Genomic DNA, 21,878 nt, shown 5'->3' with positions numbered 1-21,878 from the left:
TTTTTCAGCTTTACCATATTTTATCAGAATAGTAAATGAGTTTGTTGACATATAATCCCATTGTAAGCTGAGGAGTATTATATTGTCCATTTGATTTGCCTTCAAGTTCATTACCTCTCCTTTGTTATTTTCCTTTTCCAATATAGTCCTTCAGTAACTTTGTTTTAGAAATTTTATTTTTCAATACTGAAACTTCCTTTGTTGTCTGTCCTCAGTTTCTCTGCAGGAGATTTGTCTTTCCATGTTTCAAACTAATTGGTCCCTTTTATGTATATGAGTGTGTGTCTGTGTATGTGATGGTACACATGGATAGGGGACCAGAGAGGTATCGGCTATCATTCCTCGGGAACCATTCACTTTTTTTTTTTTTTTTTTTTTTTTTTGAGACAGGGTCTCACTGAGTAGGCTGGGGTGGTTAGCCATCAAACCACAGAGATCTATCTGTTCCATCTTCCTTTTCAGTGCTGGGGTATAAGAATAGGCCACCATACCCGTGTTTTTTAAGGAGAATTCTGGGGCTTAAGCAAGTAAGACAAGCACTTCCCCATCTCTCCAGCCCTTCCCTTACTTCTACAGCCCATTATAACAACTGCTATAGAGGCTCCATCCTAGTATCTGGGTTACCTCAGGTTGATATCTCTCTTTTTAAGTGGTGTGAGATTATCCAGATATTTCACATGACAAGTAATTTTGTACATTAACTTTTTCTGGGAAGACAGCAGCAGCAGCAGCAAATGTTTGCCCATCCCTGCCAAAGTAACTGCCGAAGGAACACTGGAGTCTCATTTAGTGAACCAGTCTGTTTAAGTGGGGTTACTCATAGGTGGATGGGCACCCATAGAAGCTAAACTACAGAGGAATAAGTAGTTTTCCCCAGCAGCTGTTAACTGCTTATATGTCCTCTAGGGGAAGGGCCTGGTGAGTGCCCCACCCCCACCCACCCCAGCAACTGTTAACTGCCTCTTGTATCCTTGGAGAGGGGGAGGAAGGGGAATCACAGCTGCTGAGAGTTCAGGTCATGCCCTGAGGACAGCATTCCACAACCCGTTTTGAATGTTATCCTAGGTATTTTCAGTGTTGTTTTGTGTGACTCTGGGTCCTAATACTGTTTAAAAGTGTACCTGGCCATTTGAACTAGGTAGGTTCACCCTCCTAGCTTTTTGCCTGTCACCTTGGTCTGACTGGGAAGCTGAAGTGTCTGTCTACTCTTCTGCTCTCCAGAAAGTTGGAGCCAGTAATTCTTAATCATTAAGTGGAGGAGGTGGGTGAGGGATACAGGGATAAAGAGAAAAATGAAAGCCAAAGAAGGATTCATTTCAGGCGTTTAGATCTGTTCAGCTCCTGTAACTGCCATCACTGCTACAAGTTTGTGCCCCCAAAGATTTGGGCTTATATGAGGAATGGCTCAGGAGAAGATGGAGCAGAGAAACCAAGGCTTTCTTCCTGCTTTTGAGTCACATTTCCTACCCTTGGCTGTTTCTGATTCACAGAGGCCCTCTGTTGAAGTTCTCTGCATCCATACCTGATGCTACACTTGTGGGAATCAGCCTAGGCTGGAAAGCATGATAGGAGTGGGAAAAGCAAGGCATGTACCTAAAATTGTCTTGTATTTCCATATCTTTAGATAGGTGATACTAATATATAGATTCTGAACAGGACTTTCCAGTGGATTCAGTTGAGGAAAGGTTCCATTTCAGTGAGGAACTTTTAAAATGTTTGGCACTCGGGCTGGAGAGATGCCTCAGCCATTAAAGGCTAGGCTCACAACCAAAATATAAAATGTTTGGTGCTCTTAAAGTTGTAAATCATTTGTTTATCAAATTTTGATTATTAGCTTACAGGTTTATAAAATAACTTAAACTATAATACCTCCTTTATCTCAATTTATAGCTGATAATAGCTAAGATTGAGTACTAACTGTCTGTATTAAGGCATCTGTCTACATGAACTTACCAAGTTCTCAGAAGGTCCTGTTAGCTAAACATATTTTTAGCTCATTTTACTGATGCAGAAACAGAAGCTTAGAAAGTCTATTCTTTCCAGTACATGCTCTTCGGACAAATCACCATGCCACTGTTCTGGTAGCCTATAAGTAATGTAGACTTTTAAATCAGAATCTGCATTTGAACAAGACCTCTCAGATATTTTTGTTGAATTTGACTTTTTCAAATTTCTATAAGTATCTTGATCAGTGTCTCTCACCCATATAAGTTACCCTTTGGATCAAACAAGTTCACCTTACCATTAGCTGCCCTAATACAGCCCAGCCAGTCATTGGATTTAAACTGTACCAAATAAAGTCTGAATTTCCTTTGTTAATTGAAGGGTTAAGACATGAACAGTCCTTTTGGGTACACATTTCAAATACTGCTTATGCGCACTGAGGTATCCTTGGAGAAATGCGATACCCACCTTGGATTGGAAAGGACTGTGGTAATGAGTTCCTCCTTTCATCTGATAAACCCCGAGTGCTGAATTGGATTTTTTTTTTTTCTGTAAGGTTTTCCTTAAGTATATTCACCACACAGAATCCAGGGTGGTGTTTTAAGGAATAAATGAGATCATGCTTTGCTTAGTCTTTAGCTGACTTCCTGTTACACTTTACCTCCGGTCTTTCAGACTCCATGGTTGAGCTGACTGCTACCTCTCTTGCCCTTTCATCTGCTTCTGGAGCTGTGTCCTGTCTCTTTCTCATACAGTCGTATTTCAAATGTCAGCCCTTCGGCCTTCCCTAACCTACCATGCTGAAAATACCCTTCCACAAACACATACATGGTGATACTCTGTGGGTTAATATTAATTGATTTTTAATTTGTTATTGGTATATATGGGGATTGTTGTATATGTTTGTATGTGTGATGAGAGACACACATGCCACAGCATGTGATTGGAGGACAGAGAACAACTTTCTGGAGTCCGGGTTCTCTCCTCCGCTTTTACATGGGTTCCAGGACTTGAACTCAGGTTACCAGGCTTATGTGGGCAAGTGTTTTTACCAGCTGAGCCATTTTACTGGCACAAGTTGACATTCTTAAGTAGTGTTTACAGCATTTTTCAGTACCATGAAATATTTTAAGAACCACCTTTAGGATCATATATAGGTGGATGAGGATGAGTAGCCCATCTATTTGCCATAATATACTGAAGTACAGTGTGTGTTTGAAATTAGTTAATATAAAACTCAGGTGCTTTATGAACTCAGGCATATTATGTGAGTTTTATAACCACTATTGTAGTCATTACTGTAAGTAGTAGGAATGACAGTTGCCAAAACTTCGTAGGCTAATGTATCCCACCCAGCTAATCAGGAGACTGAAACAGAAATATATCACATTACAGGCCAAAGACTTCATCTCAAAGAAAAAGGACTTTAAAAAAAAAGGAAAAAGTGAAAATCGTCGAAATAATGCTGCTTATGATTGGAAGATCCCCCCATCCATTTTCATTTTGGAGTTTAGACAGTTGTGGTTCAACCATCAAAGTATAGAGCTAAGGACCCTCAGACACATCATGTCCTAAAGCCATTAACCAGCAAGGATATGGATTGTAATTTAAAACCTATTTTGCTGAAACTGATCACTCGTAGCTGTTAGATTAAAGCTGCTCTTTGGTTTCTATTCTAAGTGGTGCATGCCATCAGTCAATATAGCATACTGATAGCGATACTCAGTGTTGTGTGTGTCAAATGTATGACCTTTTTATTGCTGTGCTGGTTTACATAGCATTTTGTTTCTCATGAGTTTTGTCTATCTTGTCTTTGTCTTTGACTGTAGGTAACAGTTAACCTCTTCCATATGCAGCAGCTACAGGCTGCATCCCTTGCCAATAGCTTACAGTCTCTCTGTGACAGTGCCAAACTCTATGATCCAGGTCAAGAATACAGTGAGTTTGTGAAGGCTACAAGTTCGAGTGAATTAGAAGAAAAGGTTGATGGGTAAGAATTTATGTATAGGTGAAATGATTTCAAGAGAGAAAACGTTTGCTAAGCTCCTAGCAAAATTTATAAGGAAGTGTCTTTTCTTACACTGAAATATTAATGTTAATTTTTTCAATATTTTCATATTTTGTGGCTTCTTTTTGTTGTGGTTGTTGTTTTGTTTTGTTTTTTCGAGACAGGGTTTCTCTGTGTAGCTTTGGAGCCTATCCTGGCACTCGCTCTGGAGACCAGGCTGGCCTCGAACTCACAGAGATCCGCCTGCCTCTGCCTCCCAAGTGCTGGGATTAAAAGCGTGTGCCACCAACGCCCGGCTTATTTTGTGGTTTAAGTACATTTAAGGAATAGATGCGATATACTTGAGTGAAGCTTTCCATTTTCATACAGACAGACTTTACTTTGGGTCTTAAAAATTCTTTGGGAATAGCAAACAATGGCCTACATATTTTGAATATACCAAAAACTAAACCTACATTTCCCACTAATGTTAGATTAGAAAAGTTTAATATGAAGATTGACTAATCTGTTGTTGAATATTGACTATTCTCTTTCGTATTTCATCTGTTATAATACATTATTTAAAAGCTTTATTCACATCTGTAAAGGAAGCTGAACTAAACTGGGGTGATGGTAGCTCACACCTTTAATTCCAGCACTTAGGAGGCAGAGACAGGTGGATCTATCTCTCTAAGTTCAAGGCCAGCCTGGAGTGAGTTCCAGGACAGCCAGAGCTACACAGAGAAACCCTTTTGGGGGGTGGAGGAGGTGTTGAACTGTAAATAGTTATTAATATTTAGTAAGCTTACTTACTCTACATTTATTAAATTAACAAATTTTTAATAGACTATTAGTGCTAAGCTTTATCTATTTTTACCCCACAGGAATGTAAATAAAAAAATAACCAGTAGTCCCCAGACACCTGTATATGGACCTGCTGACTCCCTAGAGGATGTTGCCCGCCTTCCTGACAGTTGCAGTAAACTTGAAGAGGACAGGTGCTCCAACAGTGCAGACATGACAGGTGTGCAATGCATACTGAAGCAAGCATTTCTTATGAACAGCAGGGCACTCAGTTGCAGTTACTAAGAGAAGTTGAGCTCTTCTGTTAGATCATTTACAGTTCTAACCACTGTGCTATCTCAAAAGTCCATACTCAGCCATTGTTAAAGAATTTGAATCCTGTCCTTTTACATGATACCGGTATTTCACCCTATGAAATCTGCCTGTAGGCAAGTTTTTAACTATTCTTTTTTTAAAGGTCCTTCTTTCGTAAGATCATGGAAATTCGGGATGTTGAGTGACTCTGAGAGTACTGGAGGGAGCAGTGAATCGAGATCTCTGGATTCAGAATCTATAAGTCCAGGTACATAAATAAGTGTTTTAAGTCTAACTGAAAATTCAATGAAAGATTGAAATAGTCCATTCGGGATATTTTTGATGAGCATAATCTATCTCTGACATAAGAGAATTAGACATTATACATATGTCTAATTTAAAGAAAAATGATTAAACCTTTATTTATATATATAAATAAGTAGTGTGTGTGTGGGTGTGGGTGTCTGCACGCGCGCCTCACCTCCTGTTCCACCAGGATAAACTATTCTATAGCTATTTTAAATATTTATGGTAACATATTTCATGGACTTTACCATCTTCTGGATGCTATAAAAATAAAATCATTTCCTTATTCTTGGTTTGGTATTGGGGTTGAACTTAAGGCCTCTTACATGAGCTGTACACTAGGCCACTTTTTTTTTTGAGGCTCACTAAGTTGCCCAGATGGGCCTTGAACTTACGCTATAGCCCAGGAAATCTTTGAGTCCTGTGCTCTTTCTTCTTCAGTGTCCCCAGTAGTTTGGGTTACAGCCTTTACCACCACTAAGCCTGACTGACTTCCTTCATCCATGTTGATGTGAATAGCTATCTCCATGTTCACACTTGACAATAGCTTAGTAGCAAAAGTACCATTGAATATGAGTGGAAGATGCTGCCTGTCCCGAAAGCCTGCAACCACAAGTGCTTACTGTCAGAACTTTTGGTTTTTCGAGACAGGGTTTTCATTGGCTGTCCTGGAACTCACTTTGTAGACCATGCTGGCCTCAAACTCAGAGATCCTTCTGCCTCTGCCTCCCGAGTGCTGGGAGTAAAGGTGTATGCCACCACTGACTGGCCTTTTTTAAAGTCAGATTTAGTTACATTCTTTTTGTTCTCAGGAATGAGTATCTGAATCCCCTGTTACCCAGATTTTTGAGAGTAGAAAGAAAAATTTCAATCAAAAAAAAAATAATAATAATACAAATTATGTAATTCTAAGAATATTACCACTACTTATTTCTGCTGTTCTCCAGCAAATAGTCAGGCAATGGTACCCACAATTTTCTTTTAGGAGACTTTCATCGGAAACTTCCACGAACTCCATCCAGTGGAACCATGTCTTCTGCTGATGATCTAGATGAACGCGAGCCACCATCCCCTTCAGAAGCTGGTAGGTATAACATTCATATCTATTAAGGACCCACTAAACCAGTTGAAATGGTGGCAATGCATAGTATTCCATCATTACTTTGTTACACATATCTTAAATATGTCCACATGTGTATATTTAAGTATGAATTGATTATATGATTGAAATAATGTCTGCAAGAATAAGGAGTAAATCTACTAGATCTAAAACCTACTGGCAATGTGTGATAGAAGGTTGTGTATGGTGTTCTTTCATAAGTTCAGTACCTCATAAATTCAGTACCTCGACTTTCTGGTAAAAGGGTAGCAAATGCATGAAAAATTCTGGAAAAGCTCATTCTTAATAGTGCAGAGGCTCTGGGCAAAAATTCAGTGGTAAAACTCTTCCTTACTGTGCATGAAGCCCTGGCTTCTAGCCGGAGTACTGCAAAACAATTCCAATAATGATAAAATGGCAGGAAGCCAAGTTGGAAAAGCAGATAAATATACTTCTCAAGGACAAGGAAAGTTGTGGATGCCAATGATACAAAAATCAGTTATTTAATGATTTGAATTAAACTCATATAAATTAGTTTTTATATCTTTGGTACATTCTTATGTTTGTCTCTTGTAGTAGAATTTCCCAAATAAGATATCTGACTTCCACTATGATTTAAAAATATAACTAGCTAGTATTAATCTGTAATTTTATAAGACTATTTCTATCTTTAATGCACATGTTGCTGGCATGCTAGCTTCATGTAACTAGCTCTTTTGAAGTAGTAATTGAGTTTTCTTAGGAATATAATGCCATACACTTCCCTGTTCTGTACAGGACACCTTAATAAAAGGTGTGTGCTCAGCCTGAGAATGTTGTGGTGTCTTAGATTAGCTCACTGGTTTGTTGATGACTGTACAGCTAAACTATGGGATAGAAGTGTGTGGTTTTAGCTATAAGTTGTATGTTTTTGATAGAGACCACAGACAGTTTTTTGTAACATGTATATGACTGAAAAGTCTAAGGATTACTCAGAACAAATAAAATTGTCCTCTTTCTATTCTCATCTACTATTTCTATTCCAAGGACCCAATTCCCTTGGAGCATTTAAGAAGACGTTGATGTCAAAGGCAGCTCTCACTCACAAGTTTCGAAAGTTAAGATCCCCCACAAAATGTAGGGATTGTGAAGGCATCGTAATGTTCCCAGGTGTTGAATGTGAAGAGGTGAGATCTGTTTGGAATTGCATTGGCCTCTCACGTGTTTACTTCATACAAATGTGTCATTAAGTAGTGTTGGTTTTTTTTTTCTTCACTGTATACATTTTATTTTTGTTAGGATTATATTTATTAGGGTCTTTTACAAATACATATTTTTACTTTTTTTTAATTTTATGTGTATTGATGGTTTTCCTACATGTATGTCTGTGCACTAAATGTGTGCAGTGCTTTTGGAGGCCAGAGAAGAGCATCGGATGGTTGTGAGCCATCTGTGGGTACTGTGAGTTGAAAGTCAGCTCTCTGGAAGAGCAAGCGGCCAGTGCTTTTAACTACTAAGCCATCTCTTCCACCCCTACAAATAAGTTTTTAGTAAGTGTGCTGTAGTGTATCTTTTATTGCTTTGTATTTTATTCTGTTGTTAGGTCTATTTCAGAGATTACAAATAATGCATTTTAAACTTGTTTCTATTATGTTACTAATATATCTATAGTTTGCTCAATGTGAAAAGTTTTAAGAGGAACTTAGGAGTTTTAAACTGTCATTTTCGGCTGGAGAGATGGCTCAGAGGTTAAGAGCACCGGCTGCTCTTCCAGAGGTCCTGAGTTCAATTCCCAGCAACCACATGGTGGCTCACAACCATCCATTATGAGATCTAGTGCCCTCTTCTGGTGTGCAGATATACATGAAAGCAGAATGTTGTATACGTAATAAATAAATAAAATCTCTAAAATAAATAAATAAATAAATAAATAAACTGTCATTTTCTTGCAGTGTCTTCTTGTTTGTCATCGAAAGTGTTTGGAGAATTTAGTCATTATTTGTGGTCATCAAAAACTTCAGGGGAAAATGCACATATTTGGAGCAGAATTTATACAAGTTGCAAAAAAAGAACCAGATGGCATCCCTTTTGTGCTAAAAATATGTGCCTCGGAGATTGAAAATAGAGCCTTGAGTCTTCAGGTACCCATTAAATTTTTTTTAAGTGTATGTCATTTGTTCTTATGAAAAGAAAACTATACTATCAGTTTGTAATAGCTGATTTTATTCCACCTTATTTGGAAAACTTTATTTGGCCCCAGCTAGGTTTTTTTTCTGCAATACCAAAAAGAAATAAAAAAGTGAAGTAGATGTATCAAGTAAGTTTAGATGTCTGCAGTGGCCATTTGAACTAAAGAAGAATTTGTTTCTCTATTCAAGGGAATTTACCGTGTTTGTGGAAACAAAATAAAAACTGAAAAACTGTGCCAAGCTTTGGAAAATGGAATGCACTTAGTAGATATTTCAGAATTCAGTTCACATGACATCTGTGATGTCTTGAAATTATACCTACGACAGGTAAAGTTATTATAGCCTATTATCATATTGAAACAGTAAAAATGTGATTTGTGTTTTGTTATTCAATTCATAACCTTTGTACACATGTATTTTCTTTTTTTAATTTTTATTTTATGAGCATTAGTGTTTTGCCTACATGTACACCTTTGTGAGGGTGTTGTGTCCCCTGGAACTGGAGTCACAGACAGTTGTGAGTTACTATATGAGTGCTGGGAGTTGAACCCAGGTCCTCTGGAAGAGCAGTCAGTACCCTTAACCACTGAGCCATCTCTCCAGCCCCTGAACACATGCATTTTAATTGACATAGACCATACTGAGGTCTCCTAAATATTAATTTATAGGTCATAGCACAAATAAGTTAGACATACAGCTAATAATAATAATCATGATGATGAAATCAGAAACACTGATTTCTCATCTCAGTTTAAGACCATAGAATATTATTACCCCACCTTACAAAAGACCTCTGTGTGTCTTTTCCAGTTATAGCCTCCTGACTCCATGTAAGCTCTTGCCTAACCATTTAAGGAATAAATATTTTCTGGACATAAAGAAGTAAATAACATGAAGTGTTTGTATTAAGTTTTAGAAACTTGACTTTTAAAGTATAGTTTACCTTTGTTAGGAAAGGCCAGTGTTGAACTGTTCCATGAATATTCAGTGAACAGAGAAGTGTCTGGATCATGGTCTAGTTTTCTCTTCCCTGATGCTTCAAAATATCTATTTTAGATGGTCAGTGGTAAAAACATTAAAGGACATATTTGAGGCAAGAAGCAGAGCTATCCTGTAAGCTGGGTACTAGAAAACTAACAGGAATATGGTCAGGAAACAGGCCATCCTATATTGTCTTTTTCTGTGCTCAGTATTGGATCTGTGATTTGTGGGAGCCAGCTACAAAGAAAACATATCTATGGGGTAAAGTAAGTGGTCTCAGGCAGGAGCTTATGGAGAGGTTATAGGAATTTGGCATCGTGTTGTGAACCAGGTACAAAAACTACTTGGGCCAAGCCCATCTAGAATTCTGTTCTTGGGTGAAACTGAAGAGACCAGAGAACAGTGCTGGTGGCCCTCAACATGTCACTCTCTAGAGCTCTATTGTTCCATTCTGGGTCCTTTTGTCCATTTATACAGCTGCTATCTTGGGATTTCTTTTGTGAAAAAAATACCCCATATCCTTGTTAATGTCTCCCCCCACCGCACCTATTTTGCTCATGTCTGTCCTTGAACAAGATGGACCTTATTCTCTGTAAATGTTTTTATTCTGTTCTCTTGATGAGAATGGGACAGCATAGATAGTAACTGTCTGCACTTTTGCTTTGGGTGATTGGCAACCTGTGCTGGCTCTGGGGTCTCCTCCCCTGTATCTGCTCAGTCTCCTGCTTTTGCTGTCCTGCAGTACCTTCTAGAAGATTCCCTCAGCCTTGTCTCTTCCCACTGCTGTAAACTTCCCTAACTCTTTAGTCTCTACAAACTCTGGTGGGATGTTCCTTCTGATTCATATGTCTGTGTATTATAGTTGATTTGTTTTAATAAATCAGTGCTAACACTAGAATAGTAATGACTATAAATATAGACATAGATCAGCATTTTAAAATCCCTTGTGGAACTTTTAGGCTTAATGTTTTATTGTTTGTCAGTTAATGTCTTAACTATTTAATTTATGACAGTGGTTTCAGATTAACTTAACGGGTCATATCTGTAGTACACATATACATTTAAACTTTTTAATGTGTATAGATGGTTTGCCTTCATGGATGTCTGTACCACAAGCATGCCTGGTGCCCGAGGAAGCCAGAAGCTCATCAGATCCTCTGGAACTGGAGTTACAGATAGTTGTGAACAGCTGTGTGGAAGCTGGGAATGAAACCTAGGTCCTCTAGAAAAGCAGCCAGTTCTCTAACCACTGAGCCGATCTCTCTAGCCCCAGACATACATGGTTAAAGGCCTACTTTAAATGTTCTTGACCTAAAGAACATGGTGAATCATTGATTAGCTGTGAATAATAGTTAATACTGATTGTAGCAAGAAAAAGAAGACAACAGTATTCATAATGTAATTTTATTTCTTCAGCTTCCAGAACCATTTATCTTATTCAGATTATACAAGGAATTTATAGACCTTGCAAAAGAGATACAACATGTAAATGAAGAGCAAGAAGCAAAAAAGGATAGCTCTGAAGACAGAAAACACCCACATGTGTGCATAGAAATCAATCGAATCCTTCTGAGGAGCAAAGACCTGCTGAGACAGTTGCCAGCATCAAATTTTAACAGTCTTCATTACCTCATAGTACATCTGAAGCGGTAAGAGTTTTATATGAGTAGAGCTCCTTTAGTGGGTAGCTTTTTGTTGAATTAAATGTAGCAACTTCTACCATTTTAATGCTTTAGTAGTGTTAAATATATTCATGTATTTTTTAAATGAATTTCATTTTTCTAACATGTTAGAGGAAAGGGAGTGAGTATGTGCTCAGGCAGCCAACATCATCCTCAGGTATCTGCTGTGTGCCTGGCTCTAGGTGGAGAAACAGGAGGGAAACAGGGTTTCTGTCATCTGGGCTCACAGGCCTGCATACACACATACAGTACAGCATCATTTGTTCACTAGGTATGTATAGCATGCAAAGGAAGATGGGGTAAGTCAGAGGAAGCAGCTACCAAGTAAGGCTTAAAGAACTCAGTAGTGACTTAGTCATCCAAGAATGCTCAGAAGAGCATTCCAGGCAGAGGATAACAGACACAGATAGGTGGGAACGGTTTACATTTAGGAAGTAAAGTAATGTGGTTAGGCTACACTACAGAATGAATGCACAGTGGGAACTGATAAGATCTTGCATACCTAACAGTTGAGTTTGCCATCTTGCTTCTGTACCCTCTAAAGATTTTTGAACTGGGAATTTTACTTGCTCAGATTTGCCTGTTAGATCTTTCTTGCAAAAATAAGGAGAATGGGCTGGAGGTCTTTACTCAAGTTCTAGTCTCCGTAATAGTCATAGAAACAAAGGTGATAAGAGCCAGAAGTAAACTGGGAATGTGAATGACCATATAGTACAGAGGCCTCTCGGAGGGAGTCATCAATGCTTGAGAAATAGCCTTGGTTACACGGAATTGACAGTATTATTCTGTTTCCATTATAAAGACCTGGAAGCATATACAGAAATAATCTTTAAGGATGCCTTTTTGTGTATGCTGGAAAAAAACATCTGTAATCCCATCTACTTGGTTTTTATCCTAATACAAAAACACTATTAAACCAAATTTGGCATGTGCAGAATATTTTAATCAAGTAAATATGTATTTTTCTTAGACCTCTCTCACAACTTGACCCTTGACCCTTTTTTTTTAGGCTTTTGTAGCCTGTCTGTGTTCAAGCAATCAACATGGTCCCTCAGGTGGCTCCCGTGTGCTAGGCTCTGGCTAGAGAAACAGGATGGAAACAGGGTTTCCATCTACTCATGCTAGCCTGTAGTAAACTACATGGAAGAACTTGAGCAGGCAAGTCTCATAAAGATGTATGTATTCTGCTTTGCAGGGTGGTAGATCATGCAGAAGAAAACAAGATGAACTCTAAGAACTTGGGGGTGATATTTGGACCGAGTCTCATTAGGCCAAGGCCCACAACTGCTCCTGTCACCATCTCTTCTCTTGCTGAATATTCTAACCAGGCACGACTAGTAGAGTTCCTCATTACTTACTCACAGAAGATCTTTGATGGGTCCCTCCAGCCTCAAGATGTTGTTCTAGCCAGTACAGCTGCTGTTGCCCCTCAGCTTGATCAAGGGGATCTTCCAAGACCTCTGTTGTCACCAGATGAAAGAGACTCCGATCGTTCTATGAAACCATTGTTTTTTTCTTCAAAGGAAGTAAGTTGTTTCTTTTTAGTTGTATATGTGTGTATGTACAAGCATGCACACAAATGAGACAGGCCTGTACATGCCATGGCACTGGGCTAAAGTCAGAGGGCCACTTTAGGGAGTTGATTTTCACTGTCCACCAGTGTTGAGGCAGGATCTGCCTGCTTTCCCCCTGTGCTCTATGATGTAAGTTACCTGAATTGCAAGCTTTGAGCAGTTCCTGGGTCTCTGCCTCTGGCCTCGTAGACACACTAGGATCACAGACAGGTGCTGCCACATCCAGTCTCTCACATGGGCTCTGGGGATCACACTCGGGTTGTCAGGCTGAGTGAGCAGCACCTTTTCCTGTTAAGCCAAAGTTTTGACTGTTAGAGAGTTGCATTAGAACTGTATGGTGTTTTATGTCAGTAAATTAATGGTCTTTGAACTGTTTCTTTTGAAATGTGCTTTGCTTCTACAAGTGTGAACATTCTCTTCCATTAGCAGGATTCTCATACTGCAGATTGTGAGAACAAAACTTTTGAATCAGCTACATCACTTGAAGAATCAGAACGCAAACAAAATGCACTGGGGAAATGCGAGGCTTCTCTCGTTGGTGAGTAGCCATATGAAAAAATCTGGGTATGAAATTAAAACTTTACAAATAAAGCATTATTAAAAGTCAAGGTGAGTGTACCAGGTTCAATCCCCAGTACTGTAGAAACCAACACAAGCCAAGGAAAGTGAAGTTGAGGGAAATCCAAACCTCCATGTTTTATTACTTAACAAATCTATGCCAGCCACTGAGAAAGTTGCCTTTTAGTATACCTTGCATCTGTCTATTTTTTCCATTTGTGTGCGTGATGTGCCTGTGTGTGCATCATATTTTTCATGTATGTGGGCACATGTTTAGGGTTGGTGTCAGGAATCTTCTTTGATCACTCTTCTACCTTCCTTATTAAGGCAGTGTCTCAAACCAGTGCTTTCTGTAGGGCTAGTCCTGGTGGCCAGCTTGCTCTGCTGAGCACCTGTCTCTCCCCTCTGAGGCTGGAATCATAGGCAAGCTGCCAGCAACCCAACATTAACATGGGTTCTAGGAAAGTGTGCACTGGGCCTTGCTGTGGGACTAGTGCTTTAACAACTGAACACCAGCCCTCTACCTTACATTTATAAAAGATGCCTAACTGGGTTCTGTGCTCCTGCAAGTTTTGTTTTGATTTCTGCTTCTTGTTCAATTAAAGTCAATACAGTGTGCTAATGGATAACATGTTTTGTAATGTGAGTCACAAAGTATTGCTAAAAGTAACTGCTAATAGGCACCAAACTGAGTCCTCTTTCAGAGGACCCAGGTTTGATTCCCAGCATCTATCATAGTGGCTTAAAACCATCTGTAACTCCAGTTTCAGAGGATCTGATGCCCTCTTTCCTCTGATTTGATCGAGTGGAAGCTGTCATGCATGCTGATGAAAATGCTTATATTTTTACTGTAACTCTGTAATCCATTTTGGCAGAAATGTCAGATTTGATGTGTGATCAACATGAGGGAGCACAGCCTGAGAAAGGAAAGGACCCTACTTGACTTTTCTCTTGATGCCATACATGAGCTGTGCCTGTGATACCTGAGAGAACAACTTAAGGGAGGAAAGGAATACAGGAAGGGTGAGGGTAATATATAGTCCCCAAGGACACGTCACTGATGACCTACATCCTCCAATGGGACCTCACCTGCTGTATCAGCTTCCCAGCAATGCCATTATAATATGAATCTATCAAAAAATTAACACAAGACCAGCAAGTAGGTCCATCAGGTAAAGGCACTTGCCACACAAGCCAGGTGGCCTGGGTTCAAGAGAACCAACTCCACAGAGTTGTCCTCCAATCGCCTTAGGCATGCCATGCATATTCAATAATTTTTTTAAGAAATTAATCCTTTTATTGGCTTAAAGCTATCATGATCCTAATAACCTCTAGAAACACTGCTGTCGTCACCCCTAGGGGTCTGCTGTTCAACCAAGTAAGCAGACAGTTAAGATTACCATCGCATCCCATTACTCAGATTTGATCTTCATAGCAATTCTGTACTGGAAAATGGATAACATTGGTCTTGCTCATAGCTGACAGTCTGAGAGAGAAAAGTCATATGTTGAAATGAATTGTTCAGATAGGATTTTAGTCTAGCTCTGATTTATAAATCTAGCCAATTTTTTGTTTTTCACTATCCTGTGAAATTAGGTTCCCAATTAGGAATAGTAATAAACATAAATAATTTGAAGATTTTTTTTTTAGTGTTTATTATATACAAGATAGTTGTAGGTACTTTTCTTGTTGGGCCATTTAGACCACATGACAACTTAGATACATGTCACAGTGACCTTTCCAGTGAAGATCAGGATCAAGAACTGACCAGGCAGCTGACTTAGAGCCTACACTATTTTCTACTATACTAGTAACTCTTTTCTTGCAGAACTGAAGGAATGCACGCGCTTTGGTTCTTGCAGGCCAACTGCAGTGAATCAGGTCCCTTAGAATATTCAATATAACCCAGGGAAGTAGACTTCCAGAACATTGTTTTGGAGCCCAGGGTAGAAAGGTTATCTGGGGGCTGGAGAGATGGCTCATGGGGGAAGAGTGCTTGTTGAGTTTACCTGCTTTCAGTTCCCAGTACCCACATCGGGCTGCTCACAGCCACCTGGAGCTTCAGCTCAAGATCCAGAGGGATCTAACACATAGCCTCTAAGAGTACACATGTGCTCACAGACACACACAATTCATCTTTAATAAATAAAAAGGTTACCAGTCCAAGGTGGATAGAGGTCAGATGAGAAGATGACTGACAAGTGATGCTGTTGGTCACTTGTATACCTTGTCCAGGAATGTGGAACAGTGTCAGGTCACAGAGCTACACACAGGGCCATAGACAGCTGCTATTCAGAGTCAAGAACAGTGTCAGGGTAGCAAATCATTCCCTCTGGTCTTAGCATCAAGAACAGCCAGTCCAGGACCCTTGCAGGAATTGGAAAAGACAGAATTTGGGAGGTGAGGACTCAAGAAAGTGTGGTCTTGAGACCACCTGGGAATGACTGTTGTACTTAAAGCACAGTTTTTCATCTTAGTTTGACCTAGCCGGTGTTAGGGTTTATTAGCTCTGAGAGCTATGGCGAGCACCCCTCTCATTGTGGAATGAATGTAGCTAAAAACAGACCAAGTGAGGTGTCTGAGATCTTGGGATTCAGGGCACACCTGTATTTGGTTGGCCTAAGGTAGTGTAGTTTTTCTGAGTTAACTCACCAATGTCTGCCTGTTGAATCTTTTGACCTAGAAAATATTTGTTCATGGGGAGCACATTAAAACAAATTATTACACAAGTAGTTTTTGTATTTTGTTCTGTTGTTGACTAATTTATAAATGCTTTGTGGTTGTTTTTTATATGAAGTTTTAAATGAACTTTTAAATTCAAACAGACAACTGAGAATACCATGCTGGGAACAATTGTAAAATTACTTTTGTTATCCATTGTCTGTCTTATACTCAGATTCTGGTGTTAATCAATCATGTGCCACCTTCTTTTTCAGACAAAGTGCATTTGCTTTTTGACCAAGAGCTTGAGTCAGCATCCCCAAAAATGGAAGATGTTTGTAAAAGCCCCAAGCTGCTACTTCTGAAATCTGATAGGGCAGCAAACAGTGTACAGAGACATACTCCACGGACCAAGATGAGGCCTGTAAGTTTGCCTGTAGACCGGCTGCTGCTTCTTGCAAGTTCTCCTACTGAGAGGAACAGCAGGAATATAGGAAATGGAGAGTCAGACAAGTTTGGTAAGAATCCTGCCTTTGAAGGACTTCATAGAAAAGACAACTCAAATACTACTTGTTCCAAAGTTAATGGCTTTGACCCACAAAATCTACAGAAATCCTGGGATAAACAATATGAACGGAACAGTTTTATTGCCAAGACTACAATGGTTGTGCCCAGTGCACACCCTGAGAAGGGACTGACAGCAAACATTGGCAATAGTGAAGACCATTCCAGTCGTGCTGCCCAGTTAAGTAACCCTTGCACAGAGCCGGCCAGGTCAGCAAGAGACACGTCAGAGCGGAGGTCCTCTGATTGCTGTCCTGTGGCTACTGTCAGAGCACCCAGAACACTGCAGCCCCAGCACTGGACAACATTTTACAAACCACCCAATCCCACCTTCAGTGTCAGGGGGACTGAGGAGAAAACAGCAGTATCCTTGGCAGCTGTGCCCTCAGCAGCTGTGTCTCCTGTCCTGGTGCGTGTTCCCCAGGTTCCTGTGGCAAAACCAGACCCAGACTCAAGGGTCACGTCGGCTTGTTCTGTGCAGCCAAGTGGTCAACCTAAAGAGAACTCTGAGGAGCCTGGCTTGCCTGAGGGGACTCCGGCCTGCCAGAGACCACGACTAAAACGAATGCAGCAGTTTGAAGACCTTGAAGATGAAATCCCACAATTTGTGTAGGGTTGTCAAAATGCAGATTTTCTGTTTGTTTTGTTTTGTTTTGTTTTGTGAGAGGAATGTTTGGACAGGGCCCTTTTGTATAGGATTGCCAAAGCTATTTGTCATTATGTCGTCTGTTGATCATGTAAGATGGCAGAGTGTTCTGACAAGGCTGCATTCATGCCTCACTGGAATGATCTTTGAAGTTGTAAAGAAAATGTGTGTATTCCTGTTTTTTAGAATGATTTTCCCCACAAAATGATACATTATAATTATCCCAGCACTCGGGAGGCAGAGGCAGGCGGATCTGTGAGTTCAAGGCCAGCCTGGTCTCCAGAGTGAGTACCAGGACAGGCTCCAAAGCTACACAGAGAAACTCTGTCTCGAAAAACCAAAAAAATAAATAAATAAATTCATCCTTAATATGTAATAGTTTTTAGCAGGAGGTGCAGTAGGGGAAAATCAGCATGGAGTGAGATCAAGTGCATATTTATAAAGTATTTCTGAACACTAGTTGCTGGAAGATGTCATGTGCTGTGATTTCCCCACAGTTTCACAGGGCATCTTTAACCATTGTGCTTCTGTGGTTGTATGTAAGCTTTTATTTTCAATTGGAAATTCACCTTTTAATATTTACATAACGGCCAAGGGGTTTGCCAATCTGTATTTAATTATTACATGTGGTTTAATTGTACCCCAAAAATGCACTTAAACCTGAACTATTTAGTTCCGTTACCTTTTATTTGGCTTTAGATGTTTTTAATACATTTGGTAGGGATTTGAGGGTTTTGTTTTATCTCCTAGTTTTGTCTCTGTAAACTTTTGTTTTTCAACAGTTCTGAACTTTTAAATATTTTATACAGTGGTCCAGAAAAGATGCTATTTTCAGAAGTTTTTAAATTCAGCACATTTCCTCATTTTATTGCCCAGCTCTTGTTTAAACTGTTCCTTTTATAAGAAATGTTTTAACTTACAAATTATTTTGTATTCTTTTTCTACCTGACTTTCAACCATTGGAAATGTATAGTTCATTCAAATGAGTGAATTTAGAAATTTCAGAGAAGGTGTAGGTGATCGGCTCTATTTCTTTGAAAGAAACAAAACCAAAAAACCTAGTTTCAGAATTTGTGCATTCCTGTTACTTTCTGTGCCATTGTTTTGTCTAAAATAGGATGTAAAAGGGACAAGTACAGTAGCCTTTTGTATGTGTGAATTATATTATGCTTTTGTATGACCTTGTTATATTTGATAAATATATGTACATATTCACTTGTTAAATTATTCCAGGTTCTCATGTCTTGCCTGACACTACTGTGCTTAAGTTGTGGTCTTTGATGTCATTAACCATTGACTTATGGGTCATCTCTTGGGTTCATGAATCCCTTAACTACAACATGGAGTGTTTTGTGACAAGTTGTGGTGGCATCTGTGCCATTCAGAACTAGGGAAAGATGAGTAATGAGCTTTTCAACGATGAAACTTTGTTTTTATCCCTTATTGCACACCCTATTGCTGTGAAAACCTAAAATGAACCAACATTTACTGAGCCCCTTTTGTATGCTACAAACTTTACAAAGTTTCTATATAAATTTTCATAGCAACCTGTAATGGGCAGGCGAGCATGTTATTCCCATGCCACTGATGGCAATAGAGACTGTCGTGACATACTTCAAGTTCCACAGGTGTCACAGCAGAACTAAACCTAAAACAAAAGGGCTATCTGATTTTGATGGTTGGTGCTCTTAGCAACTGTGATAGTACTAAATATTACCAGAGTATTTAACAATAACAAATACTCCTCTAACAATTCCCATTGTGAAATACACCTAATGAATCATGTATTTTTACATGTATTTCAGGAACAGTAAACGTGTTCACATTGTTATGCAGGTGTGGGTGTGCATAGCTAGCTGTCTCCACGACTTCACCATCCCATACTAGACCTTGTAAAATGTGCTTTTAATTCCAGTTTGAGTTAAAACTGTGTGGAGACAACCCAGTCAATGAATATATGATGGCAAAAAGCTGCCTCTGTTCCCCGCTTGCCAACTGACAGTTCCACTTTCAGAACTTTCTTCCTTTAAGGCTTCCTGACTCTCATCCAGCCTATTCTGTTTTCCTGAGAGCGGTAAGCAGGCTTCTCAGAAAGAATGCCCACAGTTTTATGATGACTGAAAATCAGTGTGAGCAAGGGATGAGGGCAAAAGGTAAGAGTCCTTCTGGAAAAGAGCTTTCAGACCACCAAAAAACGTTATGGAAATTCCTGGCAAGCACCTATGAACAATTGATCATACTTCCCTAAACAGGCATAGCAGAACTTGTGATTATTTTACATGACTTTGATATAGCATAGCCAACCTAATTCTTTTGCTGTGGAGATACTATGGTCCCTGTGAGGATTTGCATAGTGATCTCATAAGCAGATTGACTTCACTTCACTTCACTTTTGGCTTTAGAATGGACTGTGGCAACACTATTAACAGCCATTATTGTGCTGTAGCATTTTTATAACTATGCATCTCTTCATATTTTAACTGCCATGTATTCTTAAGTAAGTTATGTTTTGTGTAATTCTGTTTTCCCTTTCCTAAAGATAGGAAATAATTTTTGTGCATGATGTTATTGGATATGTAGATGAGTCAGTTAAGATCCACAGTCTAGCAGAGTTCTTACATTCACAATCAGTATAGAAAGGTGCTTTGGGGCTGGTTCAGTAAGTAAAGGCTCTTGCAGTGCACATCTGATGATCTGAGTACAATCCTGGGACTAAGTGAAAGTGGAAGGAGAGAAGCCACTCCACACAGTTGTCTTCTGACCCCCACCATACGCCATGACATTCCAGTGCCTGCATGCACTCAGGCACACGTCACACATAATAAAAGATGGAAACTTTAAAGCCTTAAGCACTTCCGGAAGAGGTTCCTAGAAACTATAAATGCTTCACTGGTTTGCCAACAGCTAGTTTTGAATCCAATAGCAATTCTTGCCTGAGTCAGTCACAGCTATTTTGATTGTCCGATGATGAATTCATGGCTTTGGGATTTTACTGTATGGAAGATTTGCCCCTTCTTTTGTTCATTCTTGTCAGTAGAGACACATAGATTCCTTCTTCACAGAGTAGTTTGTGGTATGTTGTCCTTTATTCTAGTGCTGAAATTCCCCAGAATTGATTTGTGGGAGTCTTTTCAAGGTGACTTGTGTGCCTTTGAAATGGCCTCCTCACTTGTGGGTTTATTTAGGGGGCATGTTAATTGTTAGACAGTCACCTGGCCTTTTCCATATCTCAGATCAAGAATTGGGTATTTTCCAAAAGCTCATGCTCCTTTAGATGAAATTTAAGTTCTTTTAGGGCTCACCTTTGGCGTTTTACTAAATAGCTTATGAGCGGTAGCAGTACCTCACACAAAAACCTGCCTCAGCCTTCTGGCTATGTTCCTGTGCACTTGCTACAGGGTATTTTAAGTCTTCCTTGGTGAAAAAAAAGAATGGGGGGCTGGAGAGATAGCTCAGTGGTTACTGACTGTTCTTCTAGAGGAAATTGGATTCAAATCTCAGCACCCACACGGCAGCTCACAAGTGTAACTCCAATATCTGACACCGTCACACAGACATGCATGCAGGCAAAACACCAATGTACATAAAAAAAGAATGGTAGATGGTACCTTTTTTGTATGTGTGACAAAATGCCTGAGACAGACAACTTAAAGGTGGCAAAGTTGATTTGGGCTCATGGTTTCAGTTCATGGTTGGCCGGCTCCATTGTGTTGTGTCTGAGCTGAGACAGATTAGCGCAGCAGGGGAGTATGTAGCTGCTGTCCTCATGGCCGTCAAGAAGGAGAGCAATGAACCAGTCTTCAATGGTACACCTCATGTGACCCACTCCTCCAACCAGGCCCCTCTTTCTGTTTTTCACCACTTCACAATAGTCCATTTAGCTATGATGTGGATAGAAGCTACCATGATCGGGCACCTGGGAAGCAAGCCTTCAACACTCAGCTGTTAGGAGACATGGTAGGTCCAAACTGTAACAGCACCACTAGGTGAGAAGCCTTTTGCTGTCTGGGCAGTGCAGGCGGCTCAGTGAATGTGGCTGTGAGCAGTAGCGATCAGCTAGACTGGACCTTTCTGTATAGTAAGGGCTCATTAATAGTTGTAGGCACACAGTGGTTCTCAACCTTCCTAACATTGCAACCCTTTAATACAGTTAGTTCCTCGTGCTGTGGTGACCCCCAACCATAAATTTATTTTCATGGTTTGTTTGTTTGCTTGTTTTTAGTTTTTTGAGACAGAGTTTCTCTGTATTGTTTTGGAAGCTGTCCTGGAACTCACTCTGTAGACTAGGCTAGCCTCGAACTCACAGAGATCCGCCTGCCTCTGCATCTGCCTCCTAAGTGCTGGGATTAAAGGCGAGCACCACCACCACACAGCTCTCATCGATACTTCCTAACTGTAATTTTGCTGCTGTTATGAATCTTAAATATTTTGGAGAGAAGAGTCTGGTGAAGGGGTTGCAACCCATGGCTTGAGAGCCTCTGGCATAGAGCCTGTTACGGTTGCTCTTAGCTAAGTTCACTTATTTCTATTGCACTCTTTTAAAAAGTTCACTTTGTAGTTATTTAATAGTTTTAAAACCAGCTTAACTGCCGGTTTAACTATTTTCACAC

The 21,878-nt window shown here is 39.7% G+C and overlaps 1 protein-coding gene across 6 annotated transcripts in view; it reads left to right on the top strand.

The window, feature by feature from the left end:
* Positions 1–18,508, top strand: part of Arhgap29 (Rho GTPase activating protein 29) — a 64,205-nt gene extending 45,697 nt beyond the window's left edge. For 5 of the 6 annotated variants that reach the window (XM_027395633.2, XM_027395635.2, XM_027395632.2 and 2 more), the window contains 11 exons: positions 3,774–3,934; positions 4,816–4,955; positions 5,193–5,297; positions 6,321–6,419; positions 7,461–7,600; positions 8,366–8,554; positions 8,792–8,929; positions 11,000–11,232; positions 12,461–12,791; positions 13,266–13,377; positions 16,334–18,508. In XM_027395633.2, the coding sequence (XP_027251434.1) occupies positions 3,774–3,934; positions 4,816–4,955; positions 5,193–5,297; positions 6,321–6,419; positions 7,461–7,600; positions 8,366–8,554; positions 8,792–8,929; positions 11,000–11,232; positions 12,461–12,791; positions 13,266–13,377; positions 16,334–17,235 (2,550 nt within the window). In that variant the 3' untranslated portion in view covers positions 17,236–18,508. The remainder of the gene's footprint in view (positions 1–3,773; positions 3,935–4,815; positions 4,956–5,192; positions 5,298–6,320; positions 6,420–7,460; positions 7,601–8,365; positions 8,555–8,791; positions 8,930–10,999; positions 11,233–12,460; positions 12,792–13,265; positions 13,378–16,333) is intronic. The other variant, XM_035450689.1, reaches the window with a different exon arrangement.
* The last annotated feature ends 3,370 nt before the right edge of the window (positions 18,509–21,878 follow it).

The sequence above is a fragment of the Cricetulus griseus genome (genome assembly GCF_003668045.3).
Source record: "Cricetulus griseus strain 17A/GY chromosome 1 unlocalized genomic scaffold, alternate assembly CriGri-PICRH-1.0 chr1_0, whole genome shotgun sequence".
Classification (NCBI taxonomy): domain Eukaryota; kingdom Metazoa; phylum Chordata; class Mammalia; order Rodentia; family Cricetidae; genus Cricetulus; species Cricetulus griseus.
The sequence above is the reverse complement of the archived record's forward strand: the minus strand, read 5'-3'. Positions and strand labels throughout refer to the sequence as shown.